The 17,754-nt window shown below is 58.2% G+C and overlaps 5 protein-coding genes across 5 annotated transcripts; 2 read left to right on the top strand and 3 right to left on the bottom strand.

Annotated features, from left to right (window-relative positions):
• Positions 1-89: 89 nt before the first annotated feature.
• ACA1_368270 (putative DNA helicase) lies at positions 90-4,501 on the bottom strand (the record flags this gene model as incomplete). Its single annotated transcript, XM_004340098.1, is given in 17 exon segments — positions 90-233; positions 296-449; positions 541-633; positions 707-777; positions 853-1,684; positions 1,767-1,953; positions 2,007-2,241; positions 2,318-2,413; positions 2,483-2,621; positions 2,632-2,707; positions 2,769-2,873; positions 2,936-3,102; positions 3,184-3,308; positions 3,383-3,606; positions 3,649-4,062; positions 4,165-4,306; positions 4,379-4,501. 17 exon segments carry the CDS (start codon positions 4,499-4,501, stop codon positions 90-92), a joined length of 3,327 nt encoding a protein of 1,108 aa, XP_004340146.1.
• A 724-nt stretch (positions 4,502-5,225) lies between these two features.
• Positions 5,226-9,158, bottom strand: ACA1_368260 (Phosphatidylinositolspecific phospholipase C, X domain containing protein; the record flags this gene model as incomplete). The annotated part of the gene is made up of 14 exons (XM_004340097.1): positions 5,226-5,456; positions 5,521-5,690; positions 5,762-5,825; positions 5,892-6,084; positions 6,162-6,333; positions 6,400-6,555; positions 6,630-6,745; positions 6,797-6,948; positions 7,019-7,161; positions 7,249-7,903; positions 7,975-8,109; positions 8,182-8,338; positions 8,414-8,624; positions 8,693-9,158. The coding sequence occupies 14 exons, from the start codon at positions 9,156-9,158 to the stop codon at positions 5,226-5,228; spliced, it is 3,021 nt and encodes a 1,006-aa protein (XP_004340145.1).
• A 1,188-nt stretch (positions 9,159-10,346) lies between these two features.
• Positions 10,347-12,758, top strand: ACA1_368250 (LBP / BPI / CETP family, Cterminal domain containing protein; the record flags this gene model as incomplete). The annotated part of the gene is made up of 13 exons (XM_004340096.1): positions 10,347-10,530; positions 10,623-10,734; positions 10,804-10,855; positions 10,963-11,072; positions 11,154-11,243; positions 11,316-11,455; positions 11,541-11,657; positions 11,749-11,880; positions 11,958-12,032; positions 12,111-12,217; positions 12,289-12,360; positions 12,436-12,568; positions 12,661-12,758. The coding sequence occupies 13 exons, from the start codon at positions 10,347-10,349 to the stop codon at positions 12,756-12,758; spliced, it is 1,422 nt and encodes a 473-aa protein (XP_004340144.1).
• Positions 12,759-12,859: 101 nt separating this feature from the next.
• On the bottom strand, positions 12,860-14,825 carry ACA1_368240 (uncharacterized protein; the record flags this gene model as incomplete). The annotated part of the gene is made up of 8 exons (XM_004340095.1): positions 12,860-12,962; positions 13,047-13,156; positions 13,220-13,431; positions 13,518-13,809; positions 13,898-13,939; positions 14,106-14,200; positions 14,298-14,569; positions 14,629-14,825. The coding sequence occupies 8 exons, from the start codon at positions 14,823-14,825 to the stop codon at positions 12,860-12,862; spliced, it is 1,323 nt and encodes a 440-aa protein (XP_004340143.1).
• Positions 14,826-15,145: 320 nt separating this feature from the next.
• ACA1_368230 (C2 domain containing protein) lies at positions 15,146-17,549 on the top strand (the record flags this gene model as incomplete). Its single annotated transcript, XM_004340094.1, has 6 exons — positions 15,146-15,388; positions 15,455-15,590; positions 15,676-15,965; positions 16,050-16,852; positions 16,947-17,078; positions 17,228-17,549. The coding sequence occupies 6 exons, from the start codon at positions 15,146-15,148 to the stop codon at positions 17,547-17,549; spliced, it is 1,926 nt and encodes a 641-aa protein (XP_004340142.1).
• Positions 17,550-17,754: the final 205 nt, after the last annotated feature.

Genomic DNA, 17,754 nt, shown 5'->3' with positions numbered 1-17,754 from the left:
TCGTGGGTTCGTAGCACGGTAAATCGGAGGCCGAAGCTCAATTTAACCAATTATTCATGTCAAGCTCTTCGTGTGCCCACGTGGGGCGATCAAGCGTGGCCGCCTCGCCCACGGCCTCTTCCGCCACGAGCGGGGGCGCCTCCTCCTCGTCCGGCTGCGCCGCCGCCCCGACCACTCTTCTGGTCCTTCTCCGTGGGCTTCTTGCCCTTGTGCGCCACCCCACCCAACTTTTCCTGTGTGTGGGCCGGCGATGAGCAAACGAACGCCGGCCCGCGGGAAACGAGATGGGCATTACCTGAAGCTTGCTCTGGAGATGGTTCCGCGCCTGCGGTTTGAGCGGTTTGGTGGAGGACTGGCCGGTGACGGTGCCGCCGGGTCGATTGCTGTGCAGCCAGTCCTCCCTCGCCTTCTTCTTGGCCTCGTCTCCGCACCCGTGAATCTCGGCCATGCTGCACGACACCACAACGAATGTACCGCACGCGTTCAACACTTCTACACACAATGCTCTCAGCCGATTGCGCCTGAGGCAGCAGTTGTTACCTGTGCGAGAAGCAGAACTTGAGGCGACAGTGCGGACACAGGCGACCGAGTACGGTGGTCGATTCCTTGCACCCCTTGAAGCCGCACTTGGTCCTGCATTACCGTTTCAGCCCCAGGACCTCATCAGCTGGGGCCATCGAAGCTAATAGGAATAGAGTTGGCGTACGTGTCGAATTTCTTGAGCAGCTCCTCCTCGCTCATCTTCCTCACCTCCGCCGCCTCGACCTTCTTCTTTTTCTGCATCACACAAAGAGAACTCACATCAGACCACAGAAATCCAATTGGTAGAGAAAGAGAGGGGAGGAGCTTGACCTTGAGCTCATCCTCCAGACGAGTGGCCCTCTCCTTGGCGGGCTTGGCCTTGGACTTAGTCTTGTTCGCGGCCTTCTTTTGCTTCTCCTTCTCCTCACTCTGCTTGTGGGCCAGGTACTTCTGCTGCTGCAGCCGCCTCAACTCGGAGACAGGATTGGCCTTCTTCTCCTCTTCCTCCTCTTCCTCTCCGCCATCTTCCTCTTCTTCTTCTTCGCCCTCTTCTTCCTCCACCTCCCGCTTTGGCTTTTGCTCTTTGTCCTGTCCCGGCGTTGAGGGTCCGGCTGGGGCGGCCCGCACCTCCTCGACGGGCTTTCGTACGGTGAGCTGTCGCTTCTTGCCATCGCCCTTGCTGGCATGCGTCAGCCCGTGCTGCCCGGCGATTTCGTGCACCCGCATGCGCGCGTAGGCGTTGAGATCGGCCGGGAAGGTCATCTCGTCGCGGTCGGGGTCGGCCACAAAGTCGAGGATGTCGCTCTGCAGCTGCTCTTCAAGCTCCTGCTGCTCTTTCTCTTTCCGCTCTCTCTCCTCCTTCTCCCTGCGCCGTCGCTCGACGTCCTCCTTGAGCTTCAGCATGTCGTCCCTCTCCTTGCGCATCCGCTCCAGCTCGCCGTGGTCGACCGTCTCCACGTGGACCTCCTCGCCCGCGAACTGGGCGCCGGCCACGTACTCGCCCTCGGCCTCGAAGTACTCGATCATGCGCTTGAGGAACTCGTTCTTGGCGTGGTTGATCGTCTCCTCGTCGCAGACCACCACCACGCTGCGCTTGGCTCGGGTGATGGCCACGTTCATCCGCCTCGACTCTGCCAGGAAACCGATCTCGCCCTTCTGGTTGCTGGTGGTGGCAAAGTGGTAATGGCGAGGTCAACAACAACGACACATCGTCACAGAATGAAAGAGAGGGGGGTCACGAGTACCTGCGCACAAAGGAGATGATGATCACCTCCTTCTCGCGGCCCTGGAACCCGTCCACGGTGGACACTTCGATCTTCTCCATCTCCCGCTTCTCCATCCCGGGAATGCCCCTCTCGCGGAGGGCGTGGCGCAACCGATCCACCTGAGCGTTGTAGGGCGAGATGATGCCGATGTCTTCGGGCCTCAATCCTGGATTCACAGCAGCGAACATGGTGAGGGTGCAGCCGCCCCGCAAGTTCGACCGGCAAGGCAGGGAGGAACCTTGTTGGAGCAGTGTATGGACGTAGTGGTGCACCAGGTCGGCCTCGCCTGGTTGGCCTTGGACCCCTCGCCGAGCATCATGGGCTTCCGCTTGCCTTTGGTCTCCTCCGCGGCGTCGGCGCCCTTCTTGTTCTGACCGCGGTCGGCCGCATTCTTGATCTCCACCATCTCCTCGTGGAATCCGCATCCCGTCGTGTCGACGATGATCAGCGGCGACTGGATCAAGCGAGGTCCGACATGAGTCCACACCAAACCGAGTGTCAGAAGGGGACCTCTCATGGTGGTGCGGTACCTTGGTCTCCGTTGTATCGCTCTGCACATGCGGCAAGTCGCGAAGGAGGTGACTTGCTACCGAGGCGTGCGCTTGTAGCCTGCCTTCGTAAAATTCCTACGCGCAAGGGCTGAGTCACCATGGCGCATGCGTTGATGCGGGCGCAAGTGGAGGAGCGCGAGGTACCTTGGAGGACCACTGGTTGATCTTGTCGTGCATACGGTACTGGATGAGCAGCATATGACGCACCGTATCACCGTACATCTTGACCATTCTGAAAGTGACCGTTGATGAGGTGGTGAAGGAGACGGAGCAGGGCCAGGCGCTCTGCGTACCGATCAAAGAGGGTGTGCGACAAACCGGCCTTGGCGGCGCCCTCCGAAATGATGGTGGGCGGAAGCTGGCAGTGGTCTACAAGCCGATCGTCAATCGTCCGTGCTCAAGGGTGTAGTATGATGCAGGACGCACGTACCGCCAGCGAGGATAAGCTTCTTGGCCTTTAAAATGGGGATCCAACAGGAGGCTTCCACGGCCTGCGCTGCTTCGTCAATTACCGCAACATCGAACATGGGCAGCTCTGCGCAACATGGACTCTCCAGTCAGTGGCGCACACCGCCTTGAGGTGGGTTATCCACGTACTCTGGAGCTTTTTGTCAGCCGCGCCGGTGTTGGTGGCCAGGATGATGTTGGCCTGCGACAGGATCTCGTCCACCGCCTTGCCCTCCCGCTCCCAGAGCTCCTTCCGAAGTTGTCGGAGTTGAGCGTAGACACCTCTTCGTTCGCCGGGCGTCGCCTTGCCCAGGGACCTGATAGCGGACGAGGAAGCGAGTTTCATCATTCATAGTCGAAGCCGTGCGTGCGCCTGAGTTCAGGGGGGAGGCACGTACGATTGCAGCTTGGCCATCTCCTTTCTGACGTCGTCAGCTAGCTCGGTTTGGTGCGAGTGCTGCTTCACCCTGGCGTCCAGCGAAAGGCCGACGACCGACGGCAACAACCGGGCCGGGTGTCCCACCTGCAAGCCGCACACGATTGTTGATGATCAGCGCGTGCATGTAGTTTGCCCGGAACTTGGTCAGGCAACCGTACGCGCACGATCTTCGCTCCAGACTGCTTGGCATAGACGGCCAACCGCTCGGCAATGTTGTCGACCGCAATATTGGAGGGCGCTGTGGCCAGCACACGTTCACCACGCTTCACACACTGGAGGATGAACTCGACCACTGTCGTCGTCTTGCCTGTGGCGCCGCAGTTGACGAGGCCTGGATCAGTTCCTGGCACTCGAGAAGAAACAGGGTGGAAGTCAATCGTACCTGTGCCCGGTGGGCCGTGGATGAGGGCGAGGTCGTTGGCACCCAGGGCGAAGGTGATGGCCTCCTTCTGGGAGTCGTTGAGGTTCGGGTTGAATGGTGTGAGCTCGAACCGATTGCGGAAGTGGCCGACGAACCGGGGCTCGCCCAGGCCGAACAGCACTTGCTTGAGGTGGTCGTTGTCACCGCCTCCTGCGGTGCGCGATGTCACCTGCTGCCGCAGGGCCTCCAGGGCCTTCCGGTAGCGCTTGTAGGTGACGTCATTGGCCAGCCGAATCAGCGTGTAGGTGGTGTTGCCGTCGGTGTCGAGCGCCAGACCCTCCTCGTCCATCTTGGAGAAGGAGACGGTGATCGAGTGCTCCGCCGCTCGATAGATCACGCCGCCCTTGCCCTTCTGCATGCTCTCCACCATGAACGACGAGATCGGCACGTTGGAGGGCACCAGTCCCACGATGTCGCCTGCACGCACAAGCGTCACAGTGAAGTTCACGCGTTGCGCGTTGCTGTGCTGCGGTGCGGCGAGAGAGCGTGCTGCAGCAACCCGCGTGCAAGGGTCGGTACCTGGCTGGAAGCGGTGGGAGGGAAGCGGAGTGGTGGCGGCAGTGGCCGCCCGAGCAAGCTTGACAAGGAGGAGGCCGCCAACGCCGGTCTTGCGCCCCACTACGTGTAGCCGCAGCACGCACTCGCCATACCTTTGCAACTCCTGCATACCATTTCACCCACCATTTCGGACCCTTCCTCCAACATCAACGTACGTATTTGAGGGTGTTGCTACCTTGGGGGAGTAGCCTTCCTGAAGGGCACGCGTCTGCTCTATCTCGGCATCACGTTCATCATTGAGCAGCTCCAGCTGCTTTTCAACAAACTTGGACACCTTGTCCCAGCCTCCAGCCTCCATCTTGCGCTGTGCCGGGTTATGTTAAAGTTGGTCCTTGTTTTCCTTCTCTTTTCCTCACTCGCTTCTCGAAACTACAAAAGAAGTGGGCAAGGTGCAAGATGGGGGCAAAGTGCTTTACAACTCGCCCGCTTTCGCCTTCTTTAGCTGCCGCTCCTTCTCCTGCTGCTCGCGTACCTTCCACATGGGTGGACCCTTGGGTCGCACAATCACAAAACTCTCCTGCATCTCCGGTCGTTTCCGCTTGGCGTCTGCTGCTTCGCCAGTGGTGGTGCCTTGTTCCTCTTCCTCCATCTTGTGCTCCTCCTCTTTGGCTGGTCGCGGCTCATCTGCTCGCCGCCTCTTCGCGCTTCTCTCTTCTGATTGCTCGCTTTCACCCTTCGCCCTTTCTCTTCTCTTCCTGTCAGAAACGGCTTCAGGCTTCTGTGTCCTCCTTTCTGGTCCCTTCCATTTATGCTGCTGCTGTCGTCGTTGAGGCAGCGCATGGCGCTCGCTCCATGCCATAATCTCATCTAAATCGGGGGGGGGGCAAAATTCAGATTTGCTTGCAGAACCATCACAATCGTGCCAGCACCAGCCTCAACAGAACAGCCATCATAGGAGCGTACCCAGAGAGAGCCCAATCGGTGGGCTTTCCTCCATCGTGTTGGCGACGCGCACGAACACAAAAATGCTCAGAAAAAGAAATGAGAAAGTACGGGGAAGGTGCTCGTGTTGTTGTGTGCCATCACTTCTTGTGGGTCCAGGCGAGGGAAGGCAGCCGGGGAAGGGTCAGAGTCGACTGCAGCTTGTTCATGTTGGCGTTCATGCGGTCCAGGTTGGGTCCCAGTATCGACTGCTTGAGGCTGAAGCGACAGAGGAGGTTCGACATCGGAATGCGCTTGCCCTTCTTATCGAACAGATGCATCACTCGATAGCCCGCGCGTATGCACTCCACGGGGATGGAGTAGTAGCAGATCTGTTATCATAGCGAGACACTGTCATTCACATGATCGCAAGCAACAGGAGCTTCGTAGACGTACCAGACGATCCTTGGCGAAGCGCTCTCGCTTGTCGTAGATGGCGATGAGGAAAATGCCGAGTTCGCTGGCCGTCAGGGGGAAGTCAAACGTTTGGTTCCACTGCGGGTCGAAGCCGTTGTTCCTCACCACCTTCGTCCTGAAGGCACGCGCGTCCTTCTCAACTCCGTTCACTGCCGAAGGAAAGACAGCAATGGTGAGGCCCCGCACTGTCTTCGATCGTCCAAGCGTTGGCAAAGCGTACCCGCAACAATCGCGTAAGGGTTGACAACCTTGGCCACGTGAGGCAGCTGGCGAGCATTGATTATCTGTTGAATGGACGTGAGCTAGCCGCAATACGGCGAACAAAGCTATAGAAAAGAACGAGTGCGTACCTGTACTGTCAACCGACGAACAGTCGAGGTCGAGAGGTGCGTGGATTGCCTCGGGTCGAATCGCCGCCTGTTATCAGACCTGAGCACTGGCGGCTTGAGCACATAACCGCACTGGCCGTTCTCGAGGAACTTCCCATGGTTGTAGAACATCTTCTTGCCCACATGCTGGTAGTTGAGCGCTACGAGTTGAGACCTGTACGGCGAGCCGCGAGTAGGGGTCGGTCAAACACAGGGCGAGAGCAAAGCTGAAGGAAGGTCTGCTGCGCGTACCCTGCGTTCCAGAACGGCACCGGGTCGTAGTTGGTCGAGGCGAAACGGGTACCCTTGGGATAGATACGAGTGAACTTATGGCGGTTGAGGTTGACGAGCTCCGGCGCGGCAGAAGTCAACAGCTTGAAGCCGCGGACTTCGGCGAGCGAGGTCATACGGTTGCACTTCTCCTCTGTAAGAACACAGGGTTGGGTGAGTTAAGGTATCAACCCTGCATGAAGGGAGGGAGTGTATGCACCTTTGAATTGCTGGAAGCTGTCGAAGTGAACCGACTTGAGGTAGAGCACGTCGCTCAGCTCCTGCGCGACCTTCTCCTTGGGCGCCTTTCTGACCGACTTCCTGTCCTGCCCCTCTTCTTGCTCTGTCTCATCCGCCTGCAGTCTGACCGGGGAACCTGTGGAAAAAAGGGTGGTTGGCTCACAACGTACCAATCGAGCATCGCGAAGAGGAAGTGAAGCGAAGTCGTACCCTTGAGCAAAATCTTATACTTGAGGTCCTCGGGCGAGGGCAGAGAATCCCGCTCGCCATCGACGAACGGCAAGGCCAGCATGTCCCCAAACGCTTTCCTGTCGCGGAAGGTGAGCCTGGGCGCAAGTACAGGGACCACAAGGGTATTCATTCAGTCATTCGCGTACCTCATCATCTCGGCCATCATGATCTGTTGCGGCTTGGAGCAGTGGACTTCAAGGGACAAGATGAGCGGGTACGGCGACGAAAAGAAGGCGTATTTGGCGATGGCAATCACAGCATCCTCGAATCGCACTCGCGAAGTGAGCGTGTGCCCGTGCTGCGTGAGGAGACAATAGAATCAGCGACACTCTCATACTGGAGTCGATAGGGCCGGTGTGAGCACGTACGTAAACGATCGGGTAACCGCGCTTGCCGTCCCAGCAGTCCAGCTCTAGACAGCGGCATCCCTGTTTGAGCGCCAGCACGTACATCTCCGTGGCCGACTTGGATTTGAGTTGGTTGCCGGTCAGGTAGGTATTGTGCGAGGACGCTGGTGACAAGGAAGCGCGTGGTGGTGGTTGGTGAGCGAGCGGACCAAGTGCACAACAGTTCGCAGAGCGCGGGAAGATCGAGGTACCAATAAAGTAGTCGGTGATCGGTCGCTTCATGTCCTGGTAGAGCTTTCGCTTCTCGGGGATGAAGACCGAGTTGTGATCGGAGATCATGTACTGGAAGAACTGCCACCTATTCATGGTGACCTTGACAATTTCATCCTTGTCCTTCTTGTCGGTCTCGGCTTTCTCTTGCTGCTCGCGTCGGTCCTTCCGCTCCTTTGCCTCGGCCCAGTCGTTCCAGAAGTCGACGATGCTGCCCTGTCGCTTCATCGCAGTCCCAACCGGGGGGTCTGGCCTTGTGCTGCGTCCCCTGTGGTCGTCGTCTGCCGGGCTGGGCTCCGCGGACTCTGCAGGCTCCGCAGCAGCGCCGTCCGGGGCGCTCGAGCTGCTCCCTCCGCTGCCGGTCTCTTGGGCGTGCGCTTCGTCCAGGTAGGCCGGTTCGCGCTTCTTGATGCGGTGTCGGTCCGCCTTCTCCTTCGCCAGCTTGGCTGTGTGCTTCACGAAGGAAGGGAAGTGGAGGAAGATCTGACGCAGCAGTCGCAAGAACCGTTGGCGTCTCTTGGCCGAGCCAAAGGCCGCGGCCGAAGGCAACAGGGTGTTGAGGGTAATATCGATGTCCTTACACTCGCCCATGAACTTTTTCATGATTATGGTGCACTGCTTGAGCGACATGTCCTCCTGCCATGCGAGTAGGGAGGTCAGAGGCAGGAACGAGGAAAGCAAGGTTATGGATATGGGGTCGGCCTTACCTTCTGCTCGCGCTGTAGGAACTTGAGGAACTGCTTGGGCGTCAGCACGTCGTCGTCGGTCGCATATTTGTCGAACAGTTCGTGCAGCTCTGCCCTCTGTCGCAACAATCGCAGCAGCTGCAAGAATTCCTCATACTGAACCGAAGGAGAGGAATGTGTGTCAGTTTACCTGCGTCACATGCTGCATGTTGCATAACGCGAGCGCACCTGTAGATGGCCATCGCTGTTGGCGTCAACGATGCGCAGCATCTCTTCGGCATACGCCTTGGTCGGCCGCATGTTCAGCTTCCGCATTAGCCTCAATATCTCCTCCACCGACAGCTCAGACTTACCGCCCAAGGCGTGCCACGCCCGCTCCGCATATCTGTTATGGTATCCCATGATGGTGAGTTGCAGCTTGAAGTCTGTGCCCTAATGAAGCGACTCAAGGCCTACGTACGCAGATTCCTCGTCCACCTGCTTCTTGATGAGACACTTGAGGGTATTCACCCACGTCTTGTACTGTTCTTCGTTCTCCGCGATCAGGTTGAACGCCTTGCGCATGTTGTAGATCAGCGAGAACGACAGGTGCGTCTTGTCCGGTTGTCTGTGAATCTCGAATTCAGCCGTCGCCTGGCCCTCCCTCAGCTCATCCACGCTGTCGAGCAAAACTACAAACACAGTGACTCACGTTAGTAGAAAAGCAAAACTCCATGAAGGCGCGAAGAGGGTTTGGTACTGGTGTGTCGCCGGCAGATGATGGTGCGTTGATCGCCGCTGAGACGCACATGGCTGGGCCGCACGCCGTGCTTGCGGGTAACGAGCAAGAAGTTGGCGCCCTCCTGCAGCTTCGTCGCCAGTCGTTTGGCTTCGTTTTGCCGCAGCTGTTCCTCCTCTTCTTGGGAATCCTCCTCTGTGTCGGACAGATCGCTCGACGTCAAATCCTCCTCGCTGTCGCTGTCGCTCACCCGCTGCTTGTCCTTGGTACGCGAAGGCACCACAACTGGGATCTCGCCCGACGACTGAGTGGCCCAGTGCGCCCGCTCGTCTTCCTCCGATTCTGAGAGCTCATCTGAGCTTTCATCGCCAGGTGTGGGGAAATTGGAAAAATTGAGGGTCTTGATGCCGATGCGCAGGTATACGCCGATGGCATCGTCGCCGTCGTCCTCGCTGTCGGTGGCCTCGTCAGTATCCACGCCAGCCATCTGCTGGGCGGCACCTGATCTTCGTCTCGCGGCATGGCCTCTATTATCGTACAGCGCGAAGCGCAGAGTCTCTTCCTGACCCTGCTTCAAGCGCAGGAAGCCCAGCCTCAAATCTGCCTGCCACTGGCCTCGCCCCTCCGCCCCCTGCTGCTTGCATCAGCATCACAAGCATATATTAGGAAAAGAAGGAGAAAAAGAATTCCTAGATAGGTGCGAACCTTGTGCTGTTGGCGGTTGTGCGAGGGGTGCAGGTCGATGGTGAGGACGAACTTGTCCCAGGGCTCGATGGTATCGATGAGGAGGGACTGGCCCCAGACCACGGACCCATCGGCCGAAGGGTAGGCAGGGGCGGTGCGATGCAGGACCTCTCCCTTTCCGAGTTGCTGCTTCGTCGACACCGACACAATCACACCAGAGTCGACTGTGGTACGCGAAGGTGGGCAAAGGGAGAGGGAAGAGCAGGCCATTGAGGAAGGGAGTTACCTTCGGGTGGCAGGTTGTCGGCGTTGATGAGATGCAGCAAAAAGGAGCGTTGCATTCCTTTCTCTCTGTCCATCTTGTGTTGCATGCTTGTGTTGAGCGTACTCAGCCGCTGCTCTCCTACCTTTTCTCTATGCGCTTTCTCTTACTCTTACTCTTCTTGGCAATTCTTGTCTTGCTTGCTTCGGGTCGGCTCTTCCTCTCTTCTGTATTGACAGTGAACTGTTCTCTTGGGCAGACGCCGCAGCCTGCGGCAGGGCTCGATGTGCGATACGTACGAAATCCACGTCGCTCACACCCATCATTTCCTCCTCTTCTGCAGAAGTCCGTGCCGAGTCCAGTGGCTCTCGCCTCTTCGCGAAACAAGTGATCTGCCCCAATCACGCGGCTCCCTTTTTATTCTTACGAAGTAGGACTGACTTTTCGATATCTTTTCGCCCAGTATAGTCGAGGAGAATTTCTTTTTTTTTCAGGACGATTTCCTTTGAAGAAAACGAAAACAACGATTGCCCTGTGCAGCCAAGGAGCAGTAGGATGAAGGCCCTGTGCATCGTCATCGTGGTGGTGGCACTTGTTGGCCTGAGGGTTGCTGAAGCCTCGCAACGCGTACCAATTGCCATTAGGACGGAAGAAGATGGCCCAACTGCATCCGGGGCTACCAGATGGGCCAGAGGCCCCTCAGACGGCGTGGCTTCCGTCCAAGCGGTGATGACTGCCGCGGGCGTGAACGCCGTGCAGCGCGCCCTGACGCCACAATGGGCGAATTACTTGATCTCCACCCTCGATCTTGCCCCCATTACGGGCGAAGAGGACATCAACATTCTTGGCCTCACTGTCAAGATCGGCTACACCGTGGCGAACATCAGCATTCGCAACGTCACCTTCGACCAAGGTGCAGACCCCCGCCCCTGCGTAAAACGTAAAACGTGCTTGATGCCTTTGTGGCTCTGAGCAGCATCGTTTTTCTGTGTTTGCTCCACGTAGACACGCTGTCCATTGTGCCGGGCAGCGGGCTGAACTTTAGCGTGGCCGACGGTGGCGCCAAGATCGCAGCCAACTTTGCCTACGGCATCCCCAACCCGCTCGTCAACCTCAAGTACGTTGTCGCTACCGTGCGCCCGCACGGCGCCTTGTTGCTCGTTGCTCACCTCCTTCCCTCGTGCAGCGGCACAGGCACCGCCAAAATTGCTGTGAGCAAGCTCAGCGTGCAACTGCAGGTGCCTCTCACGCTCTGTTTCTCTCTCTCTCTCTCTGCGATGTGCATGTGCGGTGGTGCGTGTATGTCTTTCGGATTCGTTCTCACGACACCACTACTACTCTGCAGTTGGGCGCCACGGCCGATCAGAAGGGCTACCCGGTGATCTCTTGTCCGAGTGTCTCGGTCGTTTTGGGCAAGTTCGACACCTCGATCTCCTCCGACTCTACGATTCTCGAGTACGCACGGCCGGCTCCCACCATCTAAGAAGCACGCCTCGAGCGCCACGATGTAACCTTCTCCTTTCCTCTTCGGTACAGTGTCATCGTGCGCTTCTTCCTGTATCTCTTCAACGGCACCATCAGGACGCAGATCCAGGACACGATCACCGCGACTGTTCGCGACAAGCTGTGCGTTTCCTTTGAGCTGTTTCGCTGCGTAGTGACTGTGCACTCATGCGAGTGAGCGCTTGCGCCACCCAGGAATGGAGAGGTCAATGAGCTGATTCACAACCAGTCACTGCACATTGGCCTCCCGCCCAACGGGAGCCAGGCCGTCATCGACGTCTCCCTGCCCTCGTCTCCCGTCTTCGCGCCCGGCTATTTCCTCATTCCCGTGAAGGGTGCGCCACTACCGCCGCTTACCCTCCGCCGCGCACGTACGCGCCGAACTTACCAAAATGCCCAACCGCACACAACGCATCATAGGCGAGGTGTTCCTTGCTTCGGGCCTGCACTCGAACTACACTCCGACTCCCATACCCGCCCTGGCGACCAACCAAATGCTGCAGCTTTCCGTGGGACAGTACCTCTTCGACACTGCCGGTACTGCGCTTCATCTTGCTCTACACTTGCCTATAGAATTTGTTCAGCGCCGATCGGGACCGCGTTTGCTCATCATGCGCGGTCGGTATAGGGTGGGCGTACTACAAGTCGGGCCTGTTGACCTACCTCATCACCAACAGCGACCTGCCCGCATGGCTGCCCTTCAAGATGAACACGGCCACCTTCTCCTTCATTCTGCCCAACCTCTACAAGCTCTACCCCAGTACAACTCCCTTCACACACACGTACTCGGCAATACATTGGATTCGCTGATGCCACATTCCTTGCATTCGCGGGCAGACTGGGACATGAACATTGACTTTCTCGTATCGAAGCCCATCACCTTCAACATCGACACCTCGAGCAAGACTGAAGGTAATGATCATGATTGGTTTGCATACCGCTCACCGCACACCGCGAGCGGCACGCACTCACCGGCTTCTCACACTCAAGGAATGGCGGTCAACATGGTGGGCGATATGGCGGTGAACGTGATCGCCCCGAACGGCAGCTGGGTAAACGTGTTCGATCTCGAGACCACATTCGAGCTCAAGTTCGAGGTTCGTCCGCTCTTGCTTTCTAGCCGAGCCCACACCCTCGCTGACAGGCGACTTGACGCTTTGGTGCCCAGCTCTACTTCGGCAACGGATCCCAGGCTGTGCATGGCAAGTTCTACATCGCATCTTTCACCACCGTCATCAAGGTACGTGCCATCGGCTGGCCCAGTTACACTTGAGCGTTGTGTGGCTTAACGTGTTCCTTCTTGCTGGCTCAACAGTCGTCGCAAATCGGCACTTTCGATGTGTCCGTGATCAACTTCTTCTTGGATGCGCTGTTCGACAACGTGCTCCTCTACCCTGTCAACGAGTACCTGAGACTTAACCCTCTCTTCACATTCCCGACTCTTGCCGGTACGCCTACGTGTGTGGTGTGTGTGTTGTTGTATGTTGTATGGATGCCTGCGTGAGCTGATCCCGATGGCGCTTGCTTTGTCCGCCATCAGGTTTCCACTACGTGAACCCGACGCTGGTGTACAGCAAGGACTACGTCACCCTCTCCGCCGACTTCGCTGTCTCGCCGCAACTCGCCCGCTCTCTCTAGGCCACCTGTAAGATATAGAGTCATTTTGTGTTGTGTGGGCAATATTTTGTGCATAAGAGTTTTTACGATCGAGTTCAAAGTGAGTGGGCCGAGGAGACGCGTCACGTCTTCTGATAGAGGCCCATTTTGTTGAGAGTGCGGCTGTAGTCGGAGAGGAAGGGCGATTTCTTGATGAGCTCCCATATCCGTCCGGTGTTCTTCAACCTGAGGTTCACTCACACAGGTACGTCAGTAGGGGAGCCCAGTGGACACTCATTGAAAAAGGAAGCGAGCGGGTTCACCACGCACCATTCGCGCTCGGTCAGAGGACGAGAGAAGCTGCGCTTGGGCATGCTGAGGACGTGAGAGCGGAAGCGCTCCAAAGCAACCTCGTAGCTCTCGCTGTGGATGTGCTGCACCTGTACGTGCAAAATGATGTCAGCCTCCGATGGAAAGTGCAAAGGCTCGTGGTGTAGGCGTACCGAGGCGTCGGTCAAGTCCTCATTTACGGGCAAAAGGAAGAACGCAGGGCCTTCCTCGGCTTCGCCGCTGCCTGTCGTCGTCGTCGTGGTGGTGGTGCTCGTGCTCTTGCATTTGCACTTCGAGTGGGCAAAAAAGCGTTGCAGGGATTGGCGCAGGGAAGACAGCGACGGCTCCGCGAAGCTTTCGTCCGGCTGCTTGTTGAACACGAACACTGCAGCACTGGCTTTCAGAATGTGGCGATTGCGAGCATCACCACACGAACGGGAAAAATGAGGAGTGGTTGTCAGCCGGGCGTACCGATGTCCGGATAGTACTCGTTTTGCTCGGTGTGGTCGTCAGGCAGGGTGGCCATGTGTGCAGCGACGTCGGGTATCCGATATTTGAGCATCTCGACGGAGCGAACGAACTTCCACAGATCTACGTCCGCCGCCCAGTCGTGCGCAACGACGACGACGTGGCAGATGGAGAAGAGGAGGACCGCCAGTTGGAGGGACTGCAGCTCCTGCAGGTTTTCGTGGGAGGAGACGTCCGCCGGTAGCGGATAGTCGCCGTCCAGCATTTGAAAGAGTATCGAGGGACTCAGCACGGGCTGTCGGGAGAAGTGGCCAGTCAGCAGACGGTCACGGTGGCGGTGCTACGTGTGTGTGTGTGTGTATGTGAAGGGAAGACAGGCAAACCTGAGTGTCGAGGACGATGACCCGATCAGGGCTCACGCACATGTCGACGCCCACCGTTTCATGCCCACACCGCAGCGCAGTCTCCTGGGATTGTGTGGCAAATGGTGGAGTCGCCTCGGGGTCCTAGAAGACACAGAGTTGTTGGCCTCGTGCCAGCGATAACGAGCACAACAAGGATTGCAAGAAGGTGGAGGTGGTGGAATCAAACCTCCCGCGAGAACAAGCCGCACAGGTCGGACATGATAGTGGATTTGCCCACGCCCTGCTTGCCCAACACGCCGACCACAGCAAAGTCGCTTTGATCTGTCAGGAGCTACCACCGCACAAAGAAGCAGCATGTCGTAGAACGTCAGTAAGTCCGAAAGGGAGAAGGAGATGCGGCATTCACCCAACAGCACACAGTGGAGGCCCACCTTGAAGGCGCTGTCATACGAAAAGCCCAGGTACTCGTTGATGAGCTTGCCCGAGGCCGACATCGGCTCCGTGGCCTTGCCCGAAGCGTGTCGCAGTCCCGCCTCTCCTGGTGGGGCCATGGCCGACGAGTGCAGCGGCGAGGCAGAAGGCGATGGGCCAGCGCCGGGCTCCCCGGAGCCACCAGCAGACGGCTCCTTCTTGGCGAGGATGGTCGGCGTGGGCATAGCTGCTGGACCGCGCTGATAGTCGGGGTCATCCCTCTGCGGTTGGTGCAGGACGATAAGAATGCATTATAACAAATAAAATAAATAAACTACCTTTTGATCCTTTCGGTTGCCCCTTCGCCCGCCGCCTCCTCGCCGATCTCGCCCCCGACCTCCTGACGCGTCCCCTTCGCCAAATAGTTCACGCCTCGGTGTGCTGGTGCCTCCGCCATCTGGTTTATACAGTTGTCGCCCTCCTCTCCCTCGCCCCTCGCCTCTACCACCCTCGCCGCTTTCCTCACCGCCTGCATCTCGTCGTCGCCCGCCAGTCGCACTGCCAACGCCGAAGCGTGAGGCGCCTCGTCCTCCGCCCGCCTCTGATCTCCACTCCATCCCTTGGTTTGTTTATTTGTTTCTTCTTTTTTCTTCTTTGTTTCCTATCGTTTCAACAACGAAATAATTTGCCAACTCGTTTCAGAAGAGCAGTTTTCGTTTGCTTTTGAGGGGTGAGCGAAAGAGACCCTGCCCGAGATGCCCAGGGCCATTTCAAATGGCGAAAGGGCCAACCATAATGGCGATCCATAGATCTGATTCACCAGAGACAAGCTAAGCTACCTGAGGGCGACACACAATGGCAAATGCATGGGTGGGCAGCAAGCTCCACTTAGAAGAGGCTTCCGAGAATCGTGATGCCTACGTAAGCGAGAGGGTCGTGGAGGCGCCAGACGTGCAGCAACGGAAGGTCAGAGTACGGATCATGCGAGCGTGCCATCTGCTGCCAGCCAACGGGCCGGAGGACACCAGCCCCTTCTGTCAGATCAGCGATCGAACGCACCAGGGCAGCACGGCCCTCCGTACAAGAACTATTGAGAACGTACGGCAGATTCACTCCTTTGCATCCTCCTTCTCTCGAGAGTCTTACGGATGACTTGGGTTGTAGTGCGTGTGTCCGGTGTGGAACGAATCGTTTGAGCTGGAGCTGGACGAAGGCTACTGCTTCGAGCTGGCGCTATACTGTCGCGGCCGCTGGTTCTTCGACCACTTCCTCGGCAGCAAGAAGGTGGTCCTTCCTAATGGTACACAATGGCCAATTCCTTCACCTCGGGCAAGTACGCCGTCATGATCGGTGCTTGGCTCACGAGTTCATGACGTTTGTTCCAGCAATCAGCGATCTGGGCGGGACGATCGTCAAGGGCGAGGAGCGACTGGTGACGCTGATCCTCGACAAGACACCGCAGGGCTTCCTCGAAGTGGGCATCACGCCGCTCAACTATGATTACGGTCCAACAATGCGCGGCGAGCGCAAGGAGCTCTCCAACATGCGGCGCGTGTGGGAGCTGCACTCTATCGCCGTACCCGCCGAGCCGAGCGACCGCAAGCAGAAGAACCACAAGCGCAGCGAGATCCCAGGACGGAGGGAGGGCGCGGAAACGGACACGCTGTGGGCGTCGGTACCGCAGCCAGCGCGTAAGGGGAGGAGCGCAGCGGCGTCGCTGGAGGGAGATGCGAAGGGACCACTTCCTGGCGCGGATCAGGTACTCGAGAGGAAGCAGAGCAAGGCGAGAGAGGAGAGCCGACCGTCCGACGTCAAAGGAGACGGGTGGCTATCGACCTCGATCCTCTCGTCGCTGGCCGCTCTGCCGTACCTCCACAGGCGCGTCTCGGCCTACGTGCTGCCTCCACCGGACAGGGCCTCGGTGGCGCTATCTCCTCACCCGCTGGCCTCGGCGAAGCCCAAGACCCCCTCATTCACATACCCTTCGGCCTCGACTTCTACCGCTACAACTTCTTCGTCGTCCTCATCATCATCACCATCATCACCGGCGTCATACCTCCAGCTGCTGCCGCCCGAGTTGATCGCAACGATCGGCAAGTACGTGGAACGCAACACACCCTTCAATCCGTTCGACGAGTGGCGAGAGGAGGAACGGGCGCGTTTCAAGGAAGCCACACGGAAGCGAAAGAAGAACAAGGCCAAAACAACGAAGACCAGAATGACTGTGCAACGAAACGGCAAGCAGAGAAGCAGGGATCGACACAACACCGGTTGGTGGCGCGAGATGCGCGTGCCGGCGGCGCCCAGCGGTTCGATGCGGAGCACACGTCTCGACATGTCGATGTCGCTTTTCGACCTCCCTAGCTTCCCTCTCTCGCCCAAGATCGTGCGACATCACGACGCGGCGGAACCCGACACTGCCCAGGTCTGCACAGCCTCGACCAGCGCCGGCGAAGACGAGCTGGAGCCGCGGGAGAGGGTGAGCGAGATCACGTTCCTGTGCACGGCCGCGATGAAGCGCTACGCCTTCAAGGACAAGCGAAAGCCCGGCCTCTCGCTCAGGTAACCCATAAGAGCCTCTGCACGTTTGTGTCTCAGTCGGGCGTGGTGAGTTGGGTGCAATCAATATAACAACGTGGCACTCCTGCGTGGCCAGGCAGTACATCTTGGACCTGGACGATGCGCCCTTGTGCAGCGGCCTCCTTCGCAACGACAAGTACACGCTGTGCAACCTCTTCGCCGCGCTCGGGGAGGATTTCCACAAGTGGGAGTTCTTCCTCATTCGCAAGTACCCTGCGGGGCACCCGTAGGGCCACGTCTGCACAAAGGCACGTCTCGTCTCTCATCACCTTCTCTCTTTCTTTCGTCTTGCAAGATCGGGACATTGTCTTATTCTTCCGTCACACAGGAGGATCTGCGCGACTTCATTGTCTACAGCCTTGGCAAGCACAAGCTGGGCACTGTGGTCGAGCGCGAGCGGGACATGGTCATCGGTGGCTACCACGCGCTGGGTTGCACCTTCGTGACGACCTCCACGTCCCTGTCGGCGTCGCACCACCACCAGACCTTCAACTGCGTGACCAACTTCTTCGTGGCCGTTGGTGGCGAGGACGGCGACCGTAGCGAGGCCCGCGTCGTATTCAACTTCCAGTACGTCACCTGCTGGACCAAGGGCCTCGTCAGTCGCGCGTTGGCCAACCACCACGAGCGTGAGCGTCGCACCTTCTACTGGATGCTTCGCTCCGTCGCCTTCACCTAGCCGCCCAAGCCAAGGCCGCCGTCGACCGCCCGAACTTGGGTGGGGCGTAAGTGTTCACGCGTTCTTGGCTCGAGCCAGAGAACAGTGCGGGTGGTGATTGGTGCGCTGCAGCAAAATTGTGGACGGCGATCTCATTTCGAGGCACAGTCGCAAACAAAACAGAAGCGTGGGGCACATTGATTTTTATTTTTTAAATTGGAGAGAG

Source organism: Acanthamoeba castellanii, assembly GCF_000313135.1.
Source record: "Acanthamoeba castellanii str. Neff unplaced genomic scaffold scf7180000084664, whole genome shotgun sequence".
In the NCBI taxonomy this organism is placed as follows: domain Eukaryota; phylum Discosea; order Longamoebia; family Acanthamoebidae; genus Acanthamoeba; species Acanthamoeba castellanii.
The sequence above is the reverse complement of the archived record's forward strand: the minus strand, read 5'-3'. Positions and strand labels throughout refer to the sequence as shown.